Below are 20610 nucleotides of genomic sequence, written 5' to 3' on the forward strand. Positions count from 1 at the left end.
GGGAGAGGGGTCGGGAGCCGGGGTGCTGCACGTACCCCGGCTGCCGTGCTTGCCTCCCGGGCCTGTGCACGCGCCCAGGGTCAGCTCTTGCGTAGGGCTATGCGCATTGCAGTAGCAGACAGCAGGCGCAGGCGGCCTGGGTATGCGGCGGAGCGCCATGTGCGCTCCGGCCTCAGGGGCCACGCACGGGACGGGTTGGTGGGGGCGCGGTGTGGCCGACACGTACCCAAGCTGCCGTGCGTGCCTCCCCGGCCTGTGCACGCGCCCAGGGGTAGCCCTTGCATAGGGCTATGGGGCATTGCAGTAGCAGACTGCAGGCGCGGGCGGCCTGGGTATGCGGCGGAGTGCCATGTGCGCTCCGGCCTCATGGGCCACGCACGGGACGGGTTGGTGGGGGCGCGGTGTGGCCGACACGTACCCAAGCTGCCGTGCGTGCCTCCCCGGCTTGTGCACGCGCCCAGGGGTAGCCCTTGCATAGGGATATGGGGCATTGCAGTAGCAGACAGCAGGCGCGGGCGGCCTGGGTATGCGGCGGAGTGCCATGTGCGCTCTGGCTTCAGGGGCCACGGGATGGGTTGGTGGGGGCGAGGTGTGGCCGACACGTAGCCTGGCTGTCGTGCTTGCCTCCCGGGCCCGTGCACGCGCCCAGGGGTATGTAGCCCTTGCGTAGGGCTATGGGGCATTGCAGTAGCAGACTGCAGGCGCGGGCGGCCTGGGTATGCGGCGGGGTGCCATGTGCGCTCCGGACTCAGGAGCCATGGGACGGGTGGGTGGGGGCGAGGTGTGGCCGACGCGTAGCCTGGCTGCCGTGCTTGCCGCCCGGGCCCGTGCACGCACTTAGGGTCAGCTCTTGCGTAGGGCTATGGGGCAGTGCAGCAGCAGACAGCCTGCACGTGCAGCATAACTTGCTCTGTACTCGTTCCAGTCATTGCACAGGGATTCGGTCACGCCCGGATTCGCACTCCAGCCCGCTCCATGCATGCAAAGCACAGCGGAATGGCTTGAGCCATTGGCCACACATGCATATATGCATAACACGTCAGGGGGCTGAGTGCTGCATGCTACCTCAGGCAAACGTGGTCACAGGATGCATGCATCTGCTCATTCTGCTGTGTGAATGAGCCGCTGCAGACAGGCTGCGCCCGGATTCGCACTCCAGCCCGCTCCATGCATGCAAAGCACAGCGGAATGGCTTGAGCCCTTGGCCATACATGCATATATACATGACACGTCAGGGGGCTGGGTGCTGCGCGCTAGCTCAGGCAAACGTGGTCACGGGATGAATGCATCTGTTGTGTGAATGAGCCGCTGCAGACAGGCTGCGCCCGGATTCGCACTCCAGCCCGCTCCATGCATGTAAAAGCAAAGCGGAATGGCTTGAGCCCTTGGCCATACATGCATATATACATGACACGTCAGGGGGCTGGGTGCTGTGCGCTAGCTCAGGCAAACGTGGCCACGGGATGCATGCATCTGCTGTGTGAATGGTCCCGAGATAATCATGGTCCCGAGATAATCATTGTAAGTGTTGCCGAGGCTGACCGGGACGGCGACTGAGTGAAACACAAAGTCACAAAGTAACTGACTACTGACTGCAGGCACCTACAAGGCTACAAGCTGCCTCTGAGAGCCTGAGCGTGCCGCGCACACCGGCTGGAACGCCAAGCCCTGTTGTTGCCAGTCCACTGGCTTCCCGCATCCGTGGTGTCTGCTGCTCCAGTTCGGGCTGTAGATCATGCCTTGCGTGTGCATGCTGCACGGCACGCAACTCCTGGCCAGGGCAGGCTCCGCCCCTGCCTAAAGCACCTTCGATAAACGGCCAACCGCGCTCCTCCGTTCCCCCTGATTGTTTGCATGGTACCATCCGCACGCATGTGGGGTTTGTGGGGTGGGTATTTGGCGCTGCTGCGGGTCGGAGGGGTGGCATGGGGTACCGATCCTACCGATCCTCTGGTCACCCCAGGATAGACCGACTTGCTATCCTTTGCGCCGCGACCTCCAATCCCAATCCCCGAGGTCCGGGTTCCAATCCTTGCCGTCTCTATCCCAATCCCTGAAAACCTGGTTATTGACTAGTGTTGCGGAACTAATGCGTACGTAGACCAGAGCGGAAGGCGGAGTGGGCTTGCAGGCGGCACGAGAGTAGGCGGTCAGTAGCGCAAGTTGCGAATTCACATGTTACCTCGGAACCGACGGTAAACGCTGTGGACGGTCGCGCCCATGGCTGGCTGACGGAAGGTGGCTGCTGTATTGGTATGGCTGGGCTGGACGACGCCGGCCGGGCTGGCGTTGGGACTACCAGAAAGGATGCGCCCGAAACCAACCTGGAGAACACCCGCCGTTCCAATCCCTGCCGTCCCGAACCCAATCCCTCAAAGCCAGGTTCCAATCCCTGCGGTTCCAAACCCAATCCCTGAAAGCCGGGTTCCAATCCTAGTGTTCAGCGCGGGGCCCGTATCCTTGCAGCCCAAGCCCTGCCAGACGGGCCTGTATCGTTGAAGCCTAAGCCCTGCCAGACAGTTACATAATAAGAGGTATGGCGGACAAGGAGTGCGCCGCCTTCCATCCCCCCCCCATTTGGATGGGACCCGTCCTGGACCCGTCCTAGCTGTTACCGGTGCCTCTTAGCACCATGCCTGCGGAGCAACTCAAGTGCAATTCCGAATTGCGAGTCTTGTTACATTCTGCCCGTGGCGCGGCTTGGCCATCACCTCCACCGCCTGCACCGCTTGTTGTCATGCCTGGCGCATTGTAGCAGAAATGCACAACGGGAAAAGGGTCGACAGCGTGCATTGCAAAGGCGCACGCAAATAGCGGGCCGCGACTGGTATCGGATCACTCGTAAAATAAGGGTCAAAGGTCGACGATACGTGTGTACGGTATGTGTGCTTGTGGCGTGCGGGCATGGCTGGACATATGCGCTAGGGTGGGCGCATGAGCTGACGAGCGCATGCCAGACTCCGCCCCCGTCCCGGCGCCAGCACATGCACGTACGTGGCACCTCCAGAGGCAGCCCACACCCGCAACGCACACCACAAGCCCACACCATGCCGACGTCGCCCCCAACAACACTGTACACATCCGCTGCAGCACATTCCACAGCAACCTCCACTGCAGCACCTCCACTACTGCAGCACCTCACACACACGGCCGAATGATGGCGGCAGCGGAGGCCTCGTTGTAGGCTTGCCGCGCGGCTGTGGCACCGCTGACCTGGGGATGAAGCAGAGGGGATGAAAGACGAGTTCCCGTTGTGATGGCTGTAACCCCGACCCACAAATCCCACAAGGCTAGGCAGGGCAGAAGTCGCAAAGCATGTGCGTGGATACTACTCCGCCAGTTGGCCCCCTGGCGTTGCAGCAAACCCTTCCAGTGCCCAACGGCCTCCTGTTGCAAGCTGCTGACTCATGCTGCAGGGCTTTCCACGTCTGGTTCTATCCGTGCAGGCAAACGGTGCATGTTTCGTGACTTGCAAAGCAAACGGGCTGGCACTCACGTGTGATGGATGATATGGGGACCGTCGAGGGCATACATCCCACGTCGATTGTACGAGTTGCCGTTCCCCCGGTCAGGGGGGGGTAAGAATGCCGCAGACATACCCCACCCTTCAAATTGAAAGAGCTTGACGAGAGCGTTCAGAATCCGCTTTCAGAATTTTGATCAGGGTAGTAATTGCGGAGATATAGGCCCTCAAAGTTCAGGGTCGGTCGTCGGTCCCCACGGTCCCCAAGGTTTCGTCACGGTGTGCCGGATTTCGTCTGGGCCTCATAAGACAGCCGGGCAAGCCCAGACCGTTGCCCAAAGCATGTAATGGATGCTTTTTACGGCTGGGAAACGTCAGGAGCCTACCAAAAGACGAAGGGCTACCGCCCGTCAACACATGTTGGGTTGGGATGTTGGGGTACGACGTGTCTCGCCTGACCAGAACGTGCCACAAGTCGCGGACCGGTGCTTGTGCGCTCGTGATGGAACATGGCAAGGGGCAGGAAAGCGTAGTCCCGATGTGTGTGGCTCCCACCCGTGCCCACATAAATGCGTAGCAAGAAGGGACAAGGCATTGGTGCGTCGTTCGCGCGCTGTTACCACGCGGGTACCACTCCGGGGGTCAAGGGCGGGATCGCAAGGTCTATGCCCAGACTGTCGCCCCGACCATGAATTGACATCCCATTACGCATAATAAGGTCCCTGGATGGTGCTCGGGCATAATTTTGAGCGAGAGCTCAAGTCGAAATGCTGTATGTCGCGCTCGCCAGGACCCCGCCAACTTAGCCTGAAGCTATTTTGATTACATCTATACGAGAATTAATGTCGACGGCAATAGATTCAGGCCCCAAACAGCGCATATGCGAGATATGGGCTTCGGTCAATTTCGCGACTTGAGCCCCGATAAGCATAATTTGGACCTTTGCCGACCACTTCTGGCTGATGATGATGTTGGTTATGTACCTACAGAAAGGCGGTGTCTAATCCGTGCGGTAGGATTTGCCCCGGGGCAACGTCCAACGTGCGGGTTTGGCTGGGAAAACGCACCCCCCGGACGGCAGCCCAGTTTTCACCACGGGCAATAGCTCGTACAAGAAATCTAACTAGCCAGGCGGATAGAGCGCTATCGAATTGTGGGGGGTAGGTCGGGTCAGCATCCTTGTACGAGTTATTGCTCACAGTGAAAAGGCCCGCGGAAGAAGGGACTCCCCTAGACCCCATCCAGCCGCCTGGTGGTACCCGCGTGGCTGTTACTGTACCGACGGTAGCTGGCAGGTTGTGTCGATGTTTTGCTGACGCGCATTCCTCACGCTCCGGGCGCCCGGCCAAGGCGATAGCACCACACAGACTCAATGCGACGCCACACCGCGCGGATAGCATAGCCGATGCGCACCTGCAGGCAGTCGACCGGCGTCCACGGATGAGCTGTGTAGACGAGCACTAGCGTAATGCAACGGCGTGCAGCAAAACAATGGCCGGGCGACAGTGTGACAAACAGGGGCAAGAACAAGGCGAAGCAAAGCAGAAGAGGGGCCCGAATGTGTACGACAATTGTGGCGGGCAGGCCGAATGCGGTGCAACACGCCAACAACACAACCGGAGGTGAGGAAGCGTTGCTTCCGGTGCTTGTGCGCCGGAGGAATACGCATGTGTATGTCCCATGCGTAGGTAAGTCTCATAAGGGTGCTTTACACGGGTGCAACTGAACGGCCGCAAGATGTTCACAACATGTCGACAACATGGCTGTGGTCAAGACGCGCCCGACGAACTTTCCGTGTTTACATGCTAATAGAGCTCGCTGAAAGCAGTCGTTTGACACCATCCTGGAAGAAAATAGAGGGGGTTTAAGGGGTGTACGGCACGGTCGGTCGTCGGTCAGGGGGGGTCGGGAGGTTTTGCGGGGTGGGGTCTGGAACTATTGTTCGTACCCCCCCCCCCCTGCCCGGGTATTAATGTATCTTGTTGAATTGAGAGCTTAAAGGACATGGGGCGCAGTCCTCTCACATGCTTACAGTTTGTGACGGTGAGGTGTATGGCGCCCGGCCTCCACATGGGAGGACACAGGGCACGGGGCAACGTGGAGGGCTGCATGCGTCACACTCACAGCACCTCCTGCATAGGACAAGCACCGGGAAGTATCCGAGGGCCCCGTGGGGCTTGGCGAGGTATGCAATTCAGCAACCTCACTTTGAAAGGTTCAAGCATGGTCCCGAACACACCAAGAAGGAGACGTCACAGGCGCCACGACGTGGTGAGCAATCGTCAACCACGGCACAAACTAAAAGTACACGTGCGCATCGCACGCCGCTTGAAATAAGGCCCGAAGCACAGGCGCTAGCAAACAATGGTACACACCACCAGCCGAATCAATTGTGCCGTACTGAGGCAGGCGCTATTGCGCTAGAAGGGAGCAGCACAATAAGCTGCATGAGGTTTGTTCTCTATGGGTCAAGCCCTTGCTAGACGCTAATGGCAATGACGCGTGAGGTCAAGGAATCCTCTGGTGCACGTATCGCACCCTAAGGCATTGCTGGCCCAAAACGCACAGCGCTACTTTACCCGCTAGGTCAAGGAATGGGGCTGCTGCGTCAGTTGGCCCTACCCTAATCATAGAAAGGACGGCAAACACACTCACTCACACGCCTCTCGGTAAAAAAATGAATAACCGCTCCGCCACCTGGCAGCGCCACCGATCAGCCCACCATAAACCCAGAACCTGTGCCAGTTCCGCGATTCAGGCGGGAACCCGTGAAGGGTCGCCTTAAGAGTACAGTCACAATGAATTGTTGGTCGCCATTGTGCGCCCCGCAAAACTCAAACGTGTTGCACGGCATCACAGCCGCACGCGGCTCGTAAATGCACCTCCTGCAATAGCGTGCCCATTGGCACTGCACCCGCACGGCTGCTAGGCATCCCGGCCAGCAGCCGCACAGAGTGTGTAGTAAATGTTTTAAGCTGAGCTCCACGCCGCCGCCCGCAGCGTTGCTGCCACTCCTGCCCGTAGTTGCCGCAATCACAGCCGCACATGCCCACACGCGCGCGCTTACTCGTGGAACACGTGCACCGGCACACGCGTGCGCGGCTGCATGCCCGGCCCCGAGGCAGTGGCGTCCTTGCACACCGCCGGCGCGGCGTCGGCGCCCGTGTCCTCCTCCCAGCGCACCCACAGGTCGGCAAAGGCGTCCGTCTTGCCGCCCTCGCTGGGCCGCGTCGCCTGCTGCTGCTGCTGCTGCTGCTGCTGCTGCTGCTGCACCTGCTGGTCGTGGTCGCCCATCTCCGCCTCGAGCACGGCGTCGAGGTCGACGTCATCGTGAAAGGTCGTCAGGCTGCTGCCAGCCTCCTCGTGCGAGGCCGCGGGGCCGCTGGCGTGGGGGTGCAGGTGCGGGTGCGGCTGCGCGGTGGCGGCAGCGGCGGGCTGCTGCGGGTGCCCGTACTGCGGGTAGCCGGGCGGCATGCCGTGCCCGTAGGGGTAGGGGTAGGGGTAGGGCGGCGGCGCGTAGGGTGGCGGCGGCGGTGCAGAGGCGCTGCTGCTGTAGCGCCCGTACGGCGCGGGCGCGTAGCCGTACGGCGGCGGCGGCGGCATGCCGTACGGCGGGTAGCCGTAGCCGCCGTAGCCAGTATAGCCGCCGTAGCCGCTGTACCCGTGCGGGTAACCGTACGGGTAGGCGGGGTGCGCCGGGCAGCCGGCATACGGCGGCGGCGGCGGCGGGTATTGCACGTGCGGCGGCAGGGGCGGCGGGGGCACGCTGCCGTATGAGCGCAGGGGCGCGCTGCCGGCAGTGCCGCCGCATTGACCGCCGAGCTGGTGGCGAGGCAGGTGCAACGCGGCGGCGCCCTCGCACGCGGGTGCGGAGGGCATGGTGCAAATGGCGGAGGGCATGGGCGGCGAGGTGGCGGCGCCCGCCGGGCTGGGCGCGTGGCTGTCGCCTGCGTGCGCGGCCGGCGGCTGTGTGAAGCCCAAGCCGGCGGGGTCCAGTGCCGCGGTGGCGGCGGCCTCTTGTACACTCTGCAGCCATGAGCCCTGATGAGCCAGGCTCGCACCGAAGGCCTCCACGTCCGGCTGCGGCGTGTAGCACAGCGCCTCCTGATCCGACTCCTGTGCGCCGCCGCTGGTGCCAGCCTGGCTCTCGAAGCCGGCAGTGGGCGCGTGCATGGCGTGCGCGGCGGCGGCCGCCGCGGTAGCAGCAGCCATTATAGCGGCAGCGCAGGCCACGTTGTAGGCCTGCCGCGCGGCTGTGGCACCGCTGACCAGGTGCGATGGGAAGCCGGGCTGCTGGGGCTGCTGCTGACCGCCAGTAGCCTCCTCCACGTCTTCAACCAGCTGCGCAAGCACCGCGTCTTCGATGTCCGTCATGTCGGACTCGGCGTCGGAGCCAGGGCCCTCGTCCTCACTGCTGCTCGAGCCGCCGCGGCCGCCGCAGGGCTTGGCGGCGCAGCTCGGCTTGCTCACGGGGCCAGCGGACACGCCTTTAAGCGGCGACTCGCCTACCACCTGCGAGCACCAGGTAGAGAATGACCTTGTGTGCTGTTGGGAATGCGCCGTGGCCGTAGCAGGCTAGCCAGATTCTGCCGCTGCTGCTCACTCAGGCACGCCATACGGCCGGCCGCACGGTTATAAGCGTCGGTGCGCATGTGCCACCTGCCCCAGCCCCTGAGCTATTACTTAGCAAGCCTTATCACAAGGCCATGCCTCCGCCCTCACCTTGGCCTCCCGGTTCTTCCGGCGGTACTCGCAGAAATACTTCCGGACGAGCTGCAGCGGCCGCAGGCCCTTGGCCGTCTTGAGCATGTCCGTTAGCGGCGGCACGTCCGCAGAGCCCCACGCAGCCTTGGCGTTTGCGGTGTGCCACTTAGTCATGTCCTTCACCGAGGGCCGCTGACCGTGGTCCTCCTGGTAGACGCGCCACCCTGCGGAGTGCGGAAGGCGGGGCGAGCAAGTTTGTGTCGTGCCTCAGTCGAGGTTCAGGTGGATGCGACATGCGGCGGCGGAGCTGACTTTCAAGGTAGCTTGTTTGCACATCAGCTATGGTCGTGGTTGCCGCGCGAAAGTGGTCAAGACGAGTGCCATGCGGGCAGGAAAGCGAAGGCCAGGGCCCCAGACAACGCGACCTCTTGGCGACCACTGGAGTCAAGGCTTACAGGTGTTGAATGGACGCCAGTAGCCATTCGGGCGACGAGCCTTGGCTGCCGGTGCACCCTCGGCATCGTGCTCAGCTTTCCGCTTTGCCATTCTCCCGTAGCCGGGCTCGAGCACCTATACATGCCATGAATACGCTTAGCTTTGTCCAAAGTGGTGTCACAGCAACGAAACCAGGGCCAGCAGGCCCGGTCTTCGCGAGTCAGCGCGCGGACAGGCGACGACCCGAAGCTCACCTATCCTCGGTTCGCTCGTTCCACTCGATATCAAATACTGCAGTGCAGCCAGCTTGTGGGACTCGGACTTAGCCTGTGCGTTTGCCTGTAGCTGCAATTTCGGGACGGTGTGGGACTGTTCTGTCTCCGCAGCCTCGTTTGGTCCTACAGGTATTCCTATTCTTACAGTATATGTTGAAGGTCTATGATAATGCTGTGTGCTCACTGCGTCAAATAGGCCTCCTGAAGAATTGTTGCTGTGTGCACTGAATCGCGATGTTGAGGAGTAGCTCCTTTCGCAGAATCTGATATGGTCTTGTTCCTTTGCATGCATTCTATCTACTAATCAATGCCATGTAAAGACGGGAGTAAGTTTGGGGACGCAAGCAAGTAGCGCCCACCTTGCCCAAACATCAGTTTGACGCATTTCCCACAGTCTAGTATGATACTACCATGCAATATGAGCTGCTGAACCGACAAGTCAGACAACACGGTGGGCCTGTCCGGAAGTTCGCAGGGATGGATGGCATGGTGGGTCCCCACATACGCGTGGCAGCCGCTGATCAGAACCCAGCACCCCTTGCTCGGCGACTTTGGCTGTTACACCAAAGTGTATGAGTGTGCTGCCTTGCGACGCCGCCCTGGTGACGCGTATGGCAAGGTGCTCCGCTTTGGCCAATGGTCCTAGGTGCAGCCTTCAGGCTGGAGACGGGATAAGGACTACTGCTATGGATTGCTGAACGTATGTGTATGAAGAGTTTAGCGGCCAGTATATAGTAGAATGCACAGACGAGGGCCGGGCCTTGGCGCACCGGCCACAGTTGTGCCCGTACGGCATGCAACTGGCCTGCCTGGTTAGCGCGGTTAGCGCATGCGGCATACCGCGTGAGATTCATGGTCCCGAGATAATCATTTCAAGTGTTGTCGAGGCTGACCGGGACGGCGACTGAGTGAAACACAAAGTCACAAAGTAACTGACTACTGACTACAGGCACCTACAAGGCTACAAGCCGCCTCTGAGAACCTGAGCGTGCCGCCGCGCACACCGGCTGCAACGCCAAGCCCTGTTGTTGCCAGTCCACTGGCTTCCCGCATCCGTGGTGTCTGCTGCTCCAGTTCGGGCTGTAGATCATGCCTTGCGTGTGCATGCTGCACGGCACGCAACTCCTGACCAGGGCAGGCCCCGCCCCTGCTAAAAGCATCTTCGATAAACGGCCAACCGCGCTCCTCCGTTCCCCCTGATTGTTTGCATGGTACCATCCGCACGCATGTGGGGTTTGTGGGGTGGGTATTTGGCGCTGCTGCGGGTCGGAGGGGTGGCATGGGGTACCGATCCTACCGATCCTCTGGTCACCCCAGGATAGACTGACTTGCTATCCTTTGCGCCGCGACCTCCAATCCCAATCCCCGAGGTTCGGGTTCCAATCCTTGCCGTCTCTATCCCAATCCCTGAAAGCCCAGTTCCAATCCCTGCCGTCCCGAACCCAATCCCTCAAAGCCAGGTTCCAATCCCTGCGTGCCGCGGTCAAAGCAAATGTCGCTACAGCAAAGCAGCATGGCGGCGCGTTTGCGATTGGTCTTGCCGCAAAACCTCCAGGCCATAACTTGGACTGGCAAGCATCGAGATCCATGCACGAGACTGGCAGCCTGGCGCAGGTCAGGACGAGGCCTTGCCGGCATGGGGCAGATTGGGGCTCCCATACAGCTAGCCACAGACTCCGCGTCCACCACAGCGAGCTGAGCGTTCGAGGGTAGACGTTGGGTAGGTATTGGGTTGAAACACATGACTGCAGCAATCACGGAATCTTCTCTTGTGCTCTCTGCCACACATGTTGTCCGCTTCCCTTATGCGCTCCGGCACACACATACAAACACGCCCACCCGCAAGCAAGCACGACGCTCCAAGAACAGCACGTCACGGTCCACACAGCTCCAGCTCTGTACGATGCTGGCACGAGCACCGGCACCCTCATAAGGTGCCTTGACAAGTCGACTTAAAGGCATGCCACATATCAGCATCTCAATCCGTATGTCCATCAGGCATAGCTACAGCGCATAGTTGCCCATCCGCACACCGGCGACCATCCAGCAGTCCTGCAGGCCAATACGGGATGAGGAAAGCCCACGGCGCGGCGGCGGGGGTTGCGACATGTCAGCTTGCCGGCAAGCTAGATTTAAGCTCAAAGGGCAGACCGCCTAGCACCTAGCTTCAAATCTAACGCCAGCTCACCTTGCAGGGGCCGTTCTCCAGTCGCTCCAGGCAGAAGGTGTAGGTGTAGGGGCGCAGGGCCGAGCCGCTGGCGGCGGCGGCGCCGTGGCGCGGCTTGGCCATCACCTCCACCGCCTGCACCGCCTTGTTATCATGCCTGGCGCATTGTAGCAGAAATGCACAACGGGAAAAGGGTCGACAGCGTGCATTGCAAAAGCACAAGCAAATAGCGGGGCGCAACTGGTATCGGATCACCCTTAAACAAGAGTCAAAGGTCGACGATACGTGTGTACGATATGTGTGCTTGTGGCGTGCGGGCATGGCTGGACGTGTGCTAGCGTGGGCGCATGAGCTCACGAGCGCATGCCAGACTCCGCCTCCGTCCCGGCGCCAGCACATGCACGTACGTGGCACCTCCAGAGGCAGCCCACACCCGCAACGCACACCACAAGCCCACACCATGCCGACGTCGCCCCCAACAACACTGTACACATCCGCTGCAGCACATTCCACAGCGCCCTCCACTGCAGCACCTCCACTACTGCAGCACCTCACACACACGGGCGAATGATGGCGGCAGCGGAGGCCACGTTGTAGGCTTGCCGCGCGGCAGTGGCACCGCTGACCAGGGGATGAAGCAGAGGGGATGAAAGACGAGTTCCCGTTGTGATGGCTGTAACCCCGACCCACAAATCCCACAAGGCTAGGCAGGGCAGAAGTCGCAAAGCACTACTCCGCCAGTTGGCCCCCTGGCGTTGCAGCAAACCCTTCCAGTGCCCAACGGCGTCCTGTTGCAAGCTGCTGACTCATGCTGCAGGGCTTTCCACGTCTGGTTCTATCCGTGCAGGCAACCGGTGCGGCGGTGCATGTTTCGTGACTTGCAAAGCACACGGGCTGGCACTCACGTGTGATGGATGATGTGGGGACCGTCGAGGGCATCCCACCCTCGGTTGTACGAGTTGCCGTTCCCCCGGTATCAATGTATCTTGTTGAAGAGAGAGCTTAAAGGACATGGGGCGGAGTCCTCTCACATGCTTACAGTTTGTGACGGTGAGGTGTATGGCGCCCGGCCTCCACATGGGAGGACACAGGGCACGGGGCAACGTGGAGGGCTGCATGCGTCACACTCACAGCACCTCCTGCATAGGACAAGCACCGGGAAGTATCCGAGGGCCCCGTGGGGCTTGGCGAGGTATGCAATTCAGCAACCTCACTTTGAAAGGTTCAAGCATGGTCCCGAACACACCAAGAAGGAGACGTCACAGGCGCCATGACGTGGTGAGCAGTCGTCAACCACGGACAAAAGTACACGTGCGCATCGCACGCCGCTTGAAATAAGGCCCGAAGCACAGGCGCTAGCAAACAATGGTACACACCACCAGCCGAATCAATTGTGCCGTACTGAGGCAGGCGCTATTGCGCTGGAAGGGAGCAGCACAATAAGCTGCATGGGGTTTGTTCTCTATGGGTCAAGCCCTTGCTAGACGCTAATGGCAACGACGCGTGAGGTCAAGGAATCCTCTGGTGCACGTATCGCACCCTAAGGCATTGCTGGCCCAAAACGCACAGCGCTACTTTGCCCGCTAGGTCAAGGAATGGGGCTGCTGCGTCAGTTGGCCCTACCCTAATCATAGAAAGGACGGCAAACACACTCACTCACACGCCTCTCGGTAAAAAAATGAATAACCGCTCCGCCACCTGGCAGCGCCACCGATCAGCCCACCATAAACCCAGAACCTGTGCCAGTTCCGCGATTCAGGCGGGAACCCGTGAAGGGTCGCCTTAAGAGTACAATCACAATGAAATGTTGGTCGCCATTGTGCGCCCTGCAAAACTCAAACGTGTTGCACGGCATCACAGCCGCACGCGGCTCGTAAATGCACCTCCTGCAATAGCGTGCCCATTGGCACTGCACCCGCACGGCTGCTAGGCATCCCGGCCAGCAGCCGCACAGAGTGTGTAATAAATGTTTTAAGCTGAGCTCCACGCCGCCGCCCGCAGCGTTGCTGCCACTCCTGCCCGTAGTTGCCGCAATCACAGCCGCACATGCCCACACGCGCGCGCTTACTCGTGGAACACGTGCACCGGCACACGCGTGCGCGGCTGCATGCCCGGCCCCGAGGCAGTGGCGTCCTTGCACACCGCCGGCGCGGCGTCGGCGCCCGTGTCCTCCTCCCAGCGCACCCACAGGTCGGCAAAGGCGTCCGTCTTGCCGCCCTCGCTGGGCCGCGTCGCCTGCTGCTGCTGCTGCTGCTGCACCTGCTGGTCGTGGTCGCCCATCTCCGCCTCGAGCACGGCGTCGAGGTCGACGTCATCGTGAAAGGTCGTCAGGCTGCTGCCAGCCTCCTCGTGCGAGGCCGCGGGGCCGCTGGCGTGGGGGTGCAGGTGCGGGTGCGGCTGCGCGGTGGCGGCAGCGGCGGGCTGCTGCGGGTGCCCGTACTGCGGGTAGCCGGGCGGCATGCCGTGCCCGTAGGGGTAGGGGTAGGGGTAGGGCGGCGGCGCGTAGGGTGGCGGCGGCGGTGCGGAGGTGCTGCTGCTGTAGCGCCCGTACGGCGCGGGCGCGTAGCCGTACGGCGGCGGCGGCGGCATGCCGTACGGCGGGTAGCCGTAGCCGCCGTAGCCACCATAGCCGCCGTAGCCGTCGTAGCCGCTGTACCCGTGCGGGTAAGCGTGCGGGTAGGCGGGGTGCGCCGGGTAGCCGGCATACAGCGGCGGCGCCGGCGGGTATTGCACGAAGGCTGCGCACGGCAGCGAATGCGAGCGAGAGCCGCCGCCGGGCAGCTCCGAAACCGCCGGGCCGTGCGGCGGCTGCAGGTGCACGTGCCGCGTCACGTGAGGCGGCAGGGGCGGCAGGGGCACGCTGTCGTATGAGCGCAGGGGCGCGCTGCCGGCAGTGCCGCCGCATTGACCGCCGAGCTGGTGGCGAGGCAGGTGCAACGCGGCGGCGCCCTCGCACGCGGGTGCGGAGGGCATGGTGCAAATGGCGGAGGGCATGGGCGGCGAGGTGGCGGCGCCCGCTGGGCTGGGCGCGTGGCTGTCGCCTGCGTGCGCGGCCGGCGGCTGTGTGAAGCCCAAGCCGGCGGGGTCCAGCGCCGTGATGGCGGCGGCCTCCTGTACACTCTGCAGCCATGAGCCCTGATGAGCCAGGCTCGCACCGAAGGCCTCCTCGTCCGGCTGCGGCGTGTAGCACAGCGCCTCCTGATCCGACTCCTGTGCGCCGCCGCTGGTGCCAGCCTGGCTCTCGAAGCCGGCAGTGGGCGCGTGCATGGCGTGCGCGGCAGCGGCCGCCGCGGTAGCAGCAGCCATTAGCGAAGTGTTTGCTAGTGAATGCGAATGCAGGACGCCGTCGCGAGCTCCAGGCTAGCAATAAACATCACGAAAGAAGTTAGTGTCAGCGGCAATGCGGTTACTTGTTACCTTCGAGACGAGACACCGGTGCGCGCTCCACGCTGCTCCGCATTCGGCACGCCAAACGGAGTCCGAGTGTCGTGGAGACTGCTGCCGCTTGCAGGGGCGGACGTGTTCCAGCTCGCAACTAGGCTGCTGCCATTCGCCGCGACAACACGTAACCCATAAAATGCACCCACCTGGAACGGAGCCAGGCATCCGCGGGCGCCCATGGAGCATATGCGTGGGCAAGCGGAAAGAAACGGGAGAAGAAAGAAGCGGCGTGGCGGATGTCAGTAACCGATGCCGGCCAAAGCTGCCGAGCAAGTGAAGCAGGGTGGCTGCCTAGCTGGGGGCGGGCTGATTAAAGGGCTGAACGGCGGCTGCACCGGGCGAGCTGTGCTGGTAGTATGTACTGGCGCCGGCCAAGCGTGGTAAGTATGGGCGCCGCTGCATGGATCCCGCCCCCATGTGCCGCGGCGAGGCTGGCGACGATGCAGTGGCGTACAGCTGACAGCTGAGACGGACGGGCGCGGACCGCTGTGCGGTTCCCCACACCCGTCCAGGGACCGGCCCACGCACGGTGCAGCGGGGCCGGCCGGGTGGGGGAACCGTGCTGACACTTGCTGACAGCTGAGTGGGCGGCGGGCGGAGGGCTGGCCGAGGGGAACGAGGTCGGTGCGTGTTCACGGCATGTACCCGAAACCGCTGAAAAGCCAGACCAAGAACCAAATTCTCCAGAACCAAATAACCAAGGTGTAATACGACGGCGACCCGTCCGCGCAGTGCTGCAATCGCGTGCATGCGGTCGCGTGAATGCTCAGGCTGCACCCGCAAGCGGGAGGCTCGCCAGTTCCATTATAGCGGCAGCGCAGGCCACGTTGTAGGCCTGCCGCGCGGCTGTGGCACCGCTGACCAGGTGCGATGGGAAGCCGGGCTGCTGGGGCTGCTGCTGACCGCCAGTAGCCTCCTCCACGTCTTGTGCTAGTTCCGCAAGCACCGCGTCCTCGATGTCCGTCATGTCGGACTCGGCGTCGGAGCCAGGGCCCTCGTCCTCACTGCTGCTCGAGCCGATGCGGCCGCCGCGGGGCTTGGCGGCGCAGCTCGGCTTGCTCACGGGGCCAGCGGACACGCCTTTAAGCGGCGACTCGCCTACCACCTGCGAGCACCAGGTAGAGAATGACCTTGAGTGCTGTTGGGAATGCGCCGTGGCCGTAGCAGGCTAGCCAGATTCTGCCGCTGCTGCTCACTCAGGCACGCCATACGGCCGGTCGCACGGTTATAAGCGTCGGTGCGCATGTGCCACCTGCCCCAGCCCCTGAGCTATTACTTAGCAAGCCTTATCACAAGGCCATGCCTCCGCCCTCACCTTGGCCTCCCGGTTCTTCCGGCGGTACTCGCAGAAATACTTCCGGACGTCCGGCAGCGGCCGCAGGCCCTTGGCCGTCTTGAGCATGTCCGTTAGCGGCGGCACGTCCGCAGAGCCCCACGCAGCCTCGGCGTTTTCGGTGTGCCATTTAGTCATGACCTTCACCGAGGGCCGCTGACCGTGGTCCTCCTTGTAGGCGCGCCACCCTGCGGAGTGCGGAAGGTGGGGCGAGCAAGTTTGTGTGGTGCCTCAGTCGAGGTTCAGGTGGATGCGACATGCGGCGGCGGAGCTGACTTTCAAGGTAGCTTGTTTGCACATCAGCTATGGTCGTGGTTGCCGCGCGAAAGTGGTCAAGACGAGTGCCATGCGGGCAGGAAAGCGAAGGCCAGGCCCCCAGACAACGCGACCTCTTGGCGACCACTGGAGTCAAGGCTTACAGGTGTTAAAAGGAAGCCAGTAGCCATTGGGGCGACGGGCCTTGGCTGCCGGTGCACCCTCGGCATCGTGCTCAGCTTTCCTCTTCGGCATTCTCCCGTAGCCGGCCTCGAGCACCTGTACATGCCATGAATACGCTTAGCTTTGTCCAAAGTGGTGTCACAGCAACGAAACCAGGGCCAGCAGGCCCGGTCTTCGCGAGTCAGCGCGCGGACAGGCGACGACCCGAAGCTCACCTAATATCCTCGGTTCGCTCTTTCCACTCGATATCAAATACTGCAGTGCAGCCAGCTTGCGGGACTCGGACTTAGCCTGTGCGTTTGCCTGTAGCTGCAATTTCGGGACGGTGTGGGACTGTTCTGTCTCCGCAGCCTCGTTTGGTCCTACAGGTATTCCTATTCTTACAGTATATGTTGAAGGTCTAATGCTGTGTGCTCACTGCGTCAAATAGGCCTCCTAAAGAATTGTTGCAGCTGTGTGCACTGAATCGCGATGTTGAGGAGTAGCTCCTTTCGCAGAATCTGATATGGTCTTGTTCCTTTGCATGCATTCTATATACTGATCAAGGCCATGTAAAGACTGGAGTAAGTTTGGGGACACAAGCAAGTAGCGCCCACCTTGCCCAAACATCAGTTTGACGCATTTCCCACAGTCTAGTATGATACTACCATGCAATATGAGCTGCTGAACCGACACATCAGACAACACGGTGGGCCTGTCCGGAAGTTCGCAGGGATGGATGGCATGGTGGGTCCACATACGCGTGGCAGCCGCTGACCAAACCCAGCACCCCTTGCTCGGCGACTTTGGCTGTTACACCAAAGTGTATGAGTGTGCTGCCTTGCGACGCCGCCCTGGTGACGCGTGTGGCAAGGTGCTCCGCTTTGGCCAATGGTCCTAGGTGCAGCCTTCAGGCTGGAGACGGGATAAGCAGGGATAAGGACTACTGCTATGGATTGCTGAACATATGTGTATGAAGAGTTTAGCGGCCAGTATATAGTAGAATGCACAGACGAGGGCCGGGCCTTGGCGCACCGGCCACAGTTGTGCGCGTACGGCATGCAACTGGCCTGCCTGGTTAGCGCGGTTAGCGCATGCGGCATGCCGCGTGAGTTTCATGGTCCCGAGATAATCATTTCAAGTGTTGCCGAGGCTGACCGGGACGGCGACTGAGTGAAACACAAAGTCACAAAGTAACTGACTACTGACTACAGGCACCTACAAGGCTACAAGCCGCCTCTGAGAACCTGAGCGTGCCGCCGCGCACACCGGCTGCAACGCCAAGCCCTGTTGTTGCCAGTCCACTGGCTTCCCGCATCCGTGGTGTCTGCTGCTCCAGTTCGGGCTGTAGATCATGCCTTGCGTGTGCATGCTGCACGGCACGCAACTCCTGACCAGGGCAGGCTCCGCCCCTGCCTAAAGCATCTTCGATAAACGGCCAACCGCGCTCCTCCGTTCCCCCTGATTGTTTGCATGGTACCATCCGCACGCATGTGGGGTTTGTGGGGTGGGTATTTGGCGCTGCTGCGGGTCGGAGGGGTGGCATGGGGTACCGATCCTACCGATCCTCTGGTCACCCCAGGATAGACCGACTTGCTATCCTTTGCGCCGCGACCTCCAATCCCAATCCCCGAGGTCCGGGTTCCAATCCTTGCCGTCTCTATCCCAATCCCTAAAAGCCCGGTTCCAAGCCCTGCCGTCCTGAACCCAATCCCTCAAAGCCAGGTTCCAATCCCTGCGTGCCGCGGTCAAAGCAAATGTCGCTACAGCAAAGCAGCATGGCGGCGCGTTTGCGATTGGTCTTGCCGAAAAACCTCCAGGCCATAACTTACACGGTGAAGGCGGGGACCGTGCTACAAATGGCTCCACAGTTAGCCGCCCTGAAGGCTAAGCATTTGCAGTATGTGTGCGATGCGGGTGTGTCGGGGGTGGGGGCTGCCCTGGCGGCGGGGGCCTTCGTGTGCACCTTGGCCCGCTTGTGGTCGCTGAAATGGGAGAATCATCATAAGGAAGCACTGTGGCGTGTGGCCGCCAACGCTTGCTGGGCGTTTCCACGGCATGCTAGCGAGCGGGCGCGAGGCGTTACTGTTGACCCGTGTTGGGCGTGTGGGGTGGACATGCAGGATGGGGACCGGCGTCATTGGTTTTGGGACTGCACTGTTGCGCTGTCACTGCGGGAAAGTATGGGGATGGCTATGGGTTTCCTGCCGGAGGAGGCTCTAAGTGCCTTCTCTCGTGAGGAGTTGTGGTTAGTGCGCCCGCCTGCGGGGCTTGCGCCACCTGTGTGGGATGTGGTGTGTCTCGCTGCTATGTCTGCCCTGGACTTTGGTCGGCAGCGTGTGGTTATGGCCGGGTTGGCGGCGCGAGCGAAGCTGCCGTCGGCCCGGGTGCTGAGCATTGGACTTGCCGTCGTAGCTGACTTCTGGGGTCGTCTCCAGACGTTTGTGACTTTGGGTATCAGGCCAAAGGGTTGGGACGCTGTGCCGTTTGCGCATCCCTTCATATCTCGGGCTGTTGGTGACGGCATGGTTTTGCGCTTGCCGTATGACGCTGATTCCCCGCCCCCCTCGCCGTGAGAGGTTGTGCGTGGTTGGTGGCTATGTGTGTGGGCAGGATGCACGTGTGGGCGACCGTTCTAGTACCTGGACGCTTGCGCCCTGGTTAGTGCGTGCGCTGTGCGTGTGTCCTGCGGCCTAGACGTTTCCCGGCACTCCTGTGCCTAGGCTTGTGGCGTTGAGGCACAGCGGTGGGGCTCTGGCGGGTTGAGGCTTGGCTAGGACTCACTGTGCGCGGAGTCACACGGACTTTGCCCGCGGGAGGGTTTGCAGCAAAGTCGGGGTTGGGCCCTGATAGCATGTGATGGCTCGGCGTCTTCGGGAGCTGGGACTGTCCCCTCTGTAACATCCGCATCCATAACTTGGACTGGCAAGCATCGAGATCCATGCACGAGACTGGCAGCCTGGCGCAGGACAGGACGAGGCCTTGCCGGCACAGGGCAAATTGGGGCTCCCATACAGCTAGCCACAGACTCCGCGTCCACCACAGCGAGCTGAGCGTTCGAGGGTAGATGTTGGGTAGGTATTGGGTTGAAACATATAACTGCAGCAATCACGGAATCTTCTCTTGTGCTCTCTGCCACACACGATGCTGGCACGAGCATCGGCACCCTCATAAGGTGCCTTGACAAGTCGACTTAAAGGCATGCCACATATCACCATCTCAATCCGTATTTATGTCCATCAGGCATAGCTACAGCGCATAGTTGCCCATCCGCACGCCGGCGACCATCCAGCAGTCCTGCAGGCCAATACGGGATGAGGAAAGCCCACGGCGCGGCGGCGGGGGTTGCGACGTGTCAGCTTGCCGGCAAGCTAGATTTAAGCTCAAAGGGCAGACCGCCTAGCACCTAGCTTCATATCTAACGCCAGCTCACCTTGCAGGGGCCGTTCTCCAGTCGCTCCAGGCAAAATGTGTAGGTGTAGGGGCGCAGGGCCGAGCCGCTGGCGGCGGCGGCGCCGTGGCGCGGCTTGGCCATCACCTCCACCGCCTGCACCGCCTTGTTGTCATGCCTGGCGCATTATAGCAGAAATGCACAACGGGAAAAGGGTCGACAGCGTGCATTGCAAAAGCACAAGCAAATAGCGGGCCGCAACTGGTATCGGATCACCCGCAACAATAAGAGTCAAAGGTCGACGATACGTGTGTACGGTATGATGTGCTTGTGGCGTGCGGGCATGGCTGGACGTGTGCTAGCGTGGGCGCATGAGCTCACGAGCGCATGCCAGACTCCGCCTCCGTCCCGGCGCCAGCACATGCACGTACGTGGCACCTCCAGCGGCAGCCCACACCCGCAACGCACACCACAAGCCCACACCATGCCGACGTCGCCCCCAACAACACTGTACACATCCGCTGCAGCACATTCCACAGCACCCTCCACTGCAGCACCTCCATTATTGGGGCACCTCCCACCCCCTACATTTTTCTGTACCAATCCTTGCAACCCCCCCCCCCCCCACACACACACACAGCGCACCTCCCACGCACAGCACCTCCCACAGCAGCACGCACCTAGTGCTGGGGAACACCAGCGGCGAGAGCGGCCGCCAGCTGTCACAGTTGAGCAGAGGCCGGTAGGCGGTGTGCAGCAGCGCGTGGAAGCGAGGCAGAGGCAGCCAGGACTCGCCGCCCGCAAACCAGCTGCGCACCGTGCCAGCGTGCTGCGGAGCACGTGTATGCCGAGGCGGATCAGGATGGGGAGCAGGCTGGTGTGAAATGCGCTTTGCAGCTTGCAGGGCTGGCTCAGGTGGGGCGGGTGACAGTCGCACTGGTAGCAACCGCAAGTTCGCAACCAGTGGCTACCTGAGTGACCTGT

At 61.6% G+C, this 20610-nt stretch overlaps 4 protein-coding genes across 5 annotated transcripts in view; all 4 read right to left on the reverse strand.

The window, feature by feature from the left end:
• Positions 1–5479: 5479 nt before the first annotated feature.
• On the reverse strand, positions 5480–9149 carry CHLRE_12g536350v5 (uncharacterized protein). Its single transcript, XM_043068655.1, has 4 exons — positions 8857–9149; positions 8623–8737; positions 8186–8391; positions 5480–7975 (listed from the first exon to the last, which is right to left on the reverse strand). The coding sequence occupies exons 2-4, from the start codon at positions 8711–8713 to the stop codon at positions 6527–6529; spliced, it is 1746 nt and encodes a 581-aa protein (XP_042918750.1). The 5' UTR covers positions 8714–8737; positions 8857–9149; the 3' UTR covers positions 5480–6526.
• A 2224-nt stretch (positions 9150–11373) lies between these two features.
• Positions 11374–14739, reverse strand: CHLRE_12g536412v5 (uncharacterized protein). Its single transcript, XM_043068656.1, has one exon. It carries the CDS (start codon positions 14348–14350, stop codon positions 13109–13111), a length of 1242 nt encoding a protein of 413 aa, XP_042918751.1. The 5' UTR covers positions 14351–14739; the 3' UTR covers positions 11374–13108.
• Positions 14740–14793: 54 nt separating this feature from the next.
• CHLRE_12g536425v5 (uncharacterized protein) lies at positions 14794–17179 on the reverse strand. Its single transcript, XM_043068657.1, has 4 exons — positions 16472–17179; positions 16238–16352; positions 15801–16006; positions 14794–15590 (listed from the first exon to the last, which is right to left on the reverse strand). The coding sequence occupies exons 2-4, from the start codon at positions 16326–16328 to the stop codon at positions 15252–15254; spliced, it is 636 nt and encodes a 211-aa protein (XP_042918752.1). The 5' UTR covers positions 16329–16352; positions 16472–17179; the 3' UTR covers positions 14794–15251.
• A 54-nt stretch (positions 17180–17233) lies between these two features.
• CHLRE_12g536450v5 (uncharacterized protein) overlaps positions 17234–20610 on the reverse strand; it is a 5946-nt gene continuing 2569 nt past the window's right edge. For both annotated transcript variants that reach the window (XM_043068659.1, XM_043068658.1), the window contains 4 exons: positions 20307–20455; positions 19669–19804; positions 19020–19532; positions 17234–17998 (listed from right to left, as the gene is read on the reverse strand). In XM_043068659.1, the coding sequence (XP_042918754.1) occupies positions 19485–19532; positions 19669–19804; positions 20307–20455 (333 nt within the window). In that variant the 3' untranslated portion in view covers positions 17234–17998; positions 19020–19484. The remainder of the gene's footprint in view (positions 17999–19019; positions 19533–19668; positions 19805–20306; positions 20456–20610) is intronic.

The sequence above is a fragment of the Chlamydomonas reinhardtii genome, chromosome 12 (genome assembly GCF_000002595.2).
Source record: "Chlamydomonas reinhardtii strain CC-503 cw92 mt+ chromosome 12, whole genome shotgun sequence".
Taxonomy (NCBI): domain Eukaryota; kingdom Viridiplantae; phylum Chlorophyta; class Chlorophyceae; order Chlamydomonadales; family Chlamydomonadaceae; genus Chlamydomonas; species Chlamydomonas reinhardtii.

Bases quoted from the DNA above. Each gene is read 5' to 3' on its own strand.
- CHLRE_12g536350v5 (XM_043068655.1), bottom strand. From the start codon at position 8,713: ATGGCAAAGCGGAAAGCTGAGCACGATGCCGAGGGTGCACCGGCAGCC. The intron at 8,392-8,622 runs GTAAGCCTTGAC...CGCACTCCGCAG, and splicing joins CTGGCGTCCATTCAACACCT to GGTGGCGCGTCTACCAGGAG. The intron at 7,976-8,185 runs GTGAGGGCGGAG...TGGTGCTCGCAG, and splicing joins GGAAGAACCGGGAGGCCAAG to GTGGTAGGCGAGTCGCCGCT.
- CHLRE_12g536412v5 (XM_043068656.1), bottom strand. From the start codon at position 14,350: ATGGCTGCTGCTACCGCGGCGGCCGCTGCCGCGCACGCCATGCACGCG.
- CHLRE_12g536425v5 (XM_043068657.1), bottom strand. From the start codon at position 16,328: ATGCCGAAGAGGAAAGCTGAGCACGATGCCGAGGGTGCACCGGCAGCC. The intron at 16,007-16,237 runs GTAAGCCTTGAC...CGCACTCCGCAG, and splicing joins CTGGCTTCCTTTTAACACCT to GGTGGCGCGCCTACAAGGAG. The intron at 15,591-15,800 runs GTGAGGGCGGAG...TGGTGCTCGCAG, and splicing joins GGAAGAACCGGGAGGCCAAG to GTGGTAGGCGAGTCGCCGCT.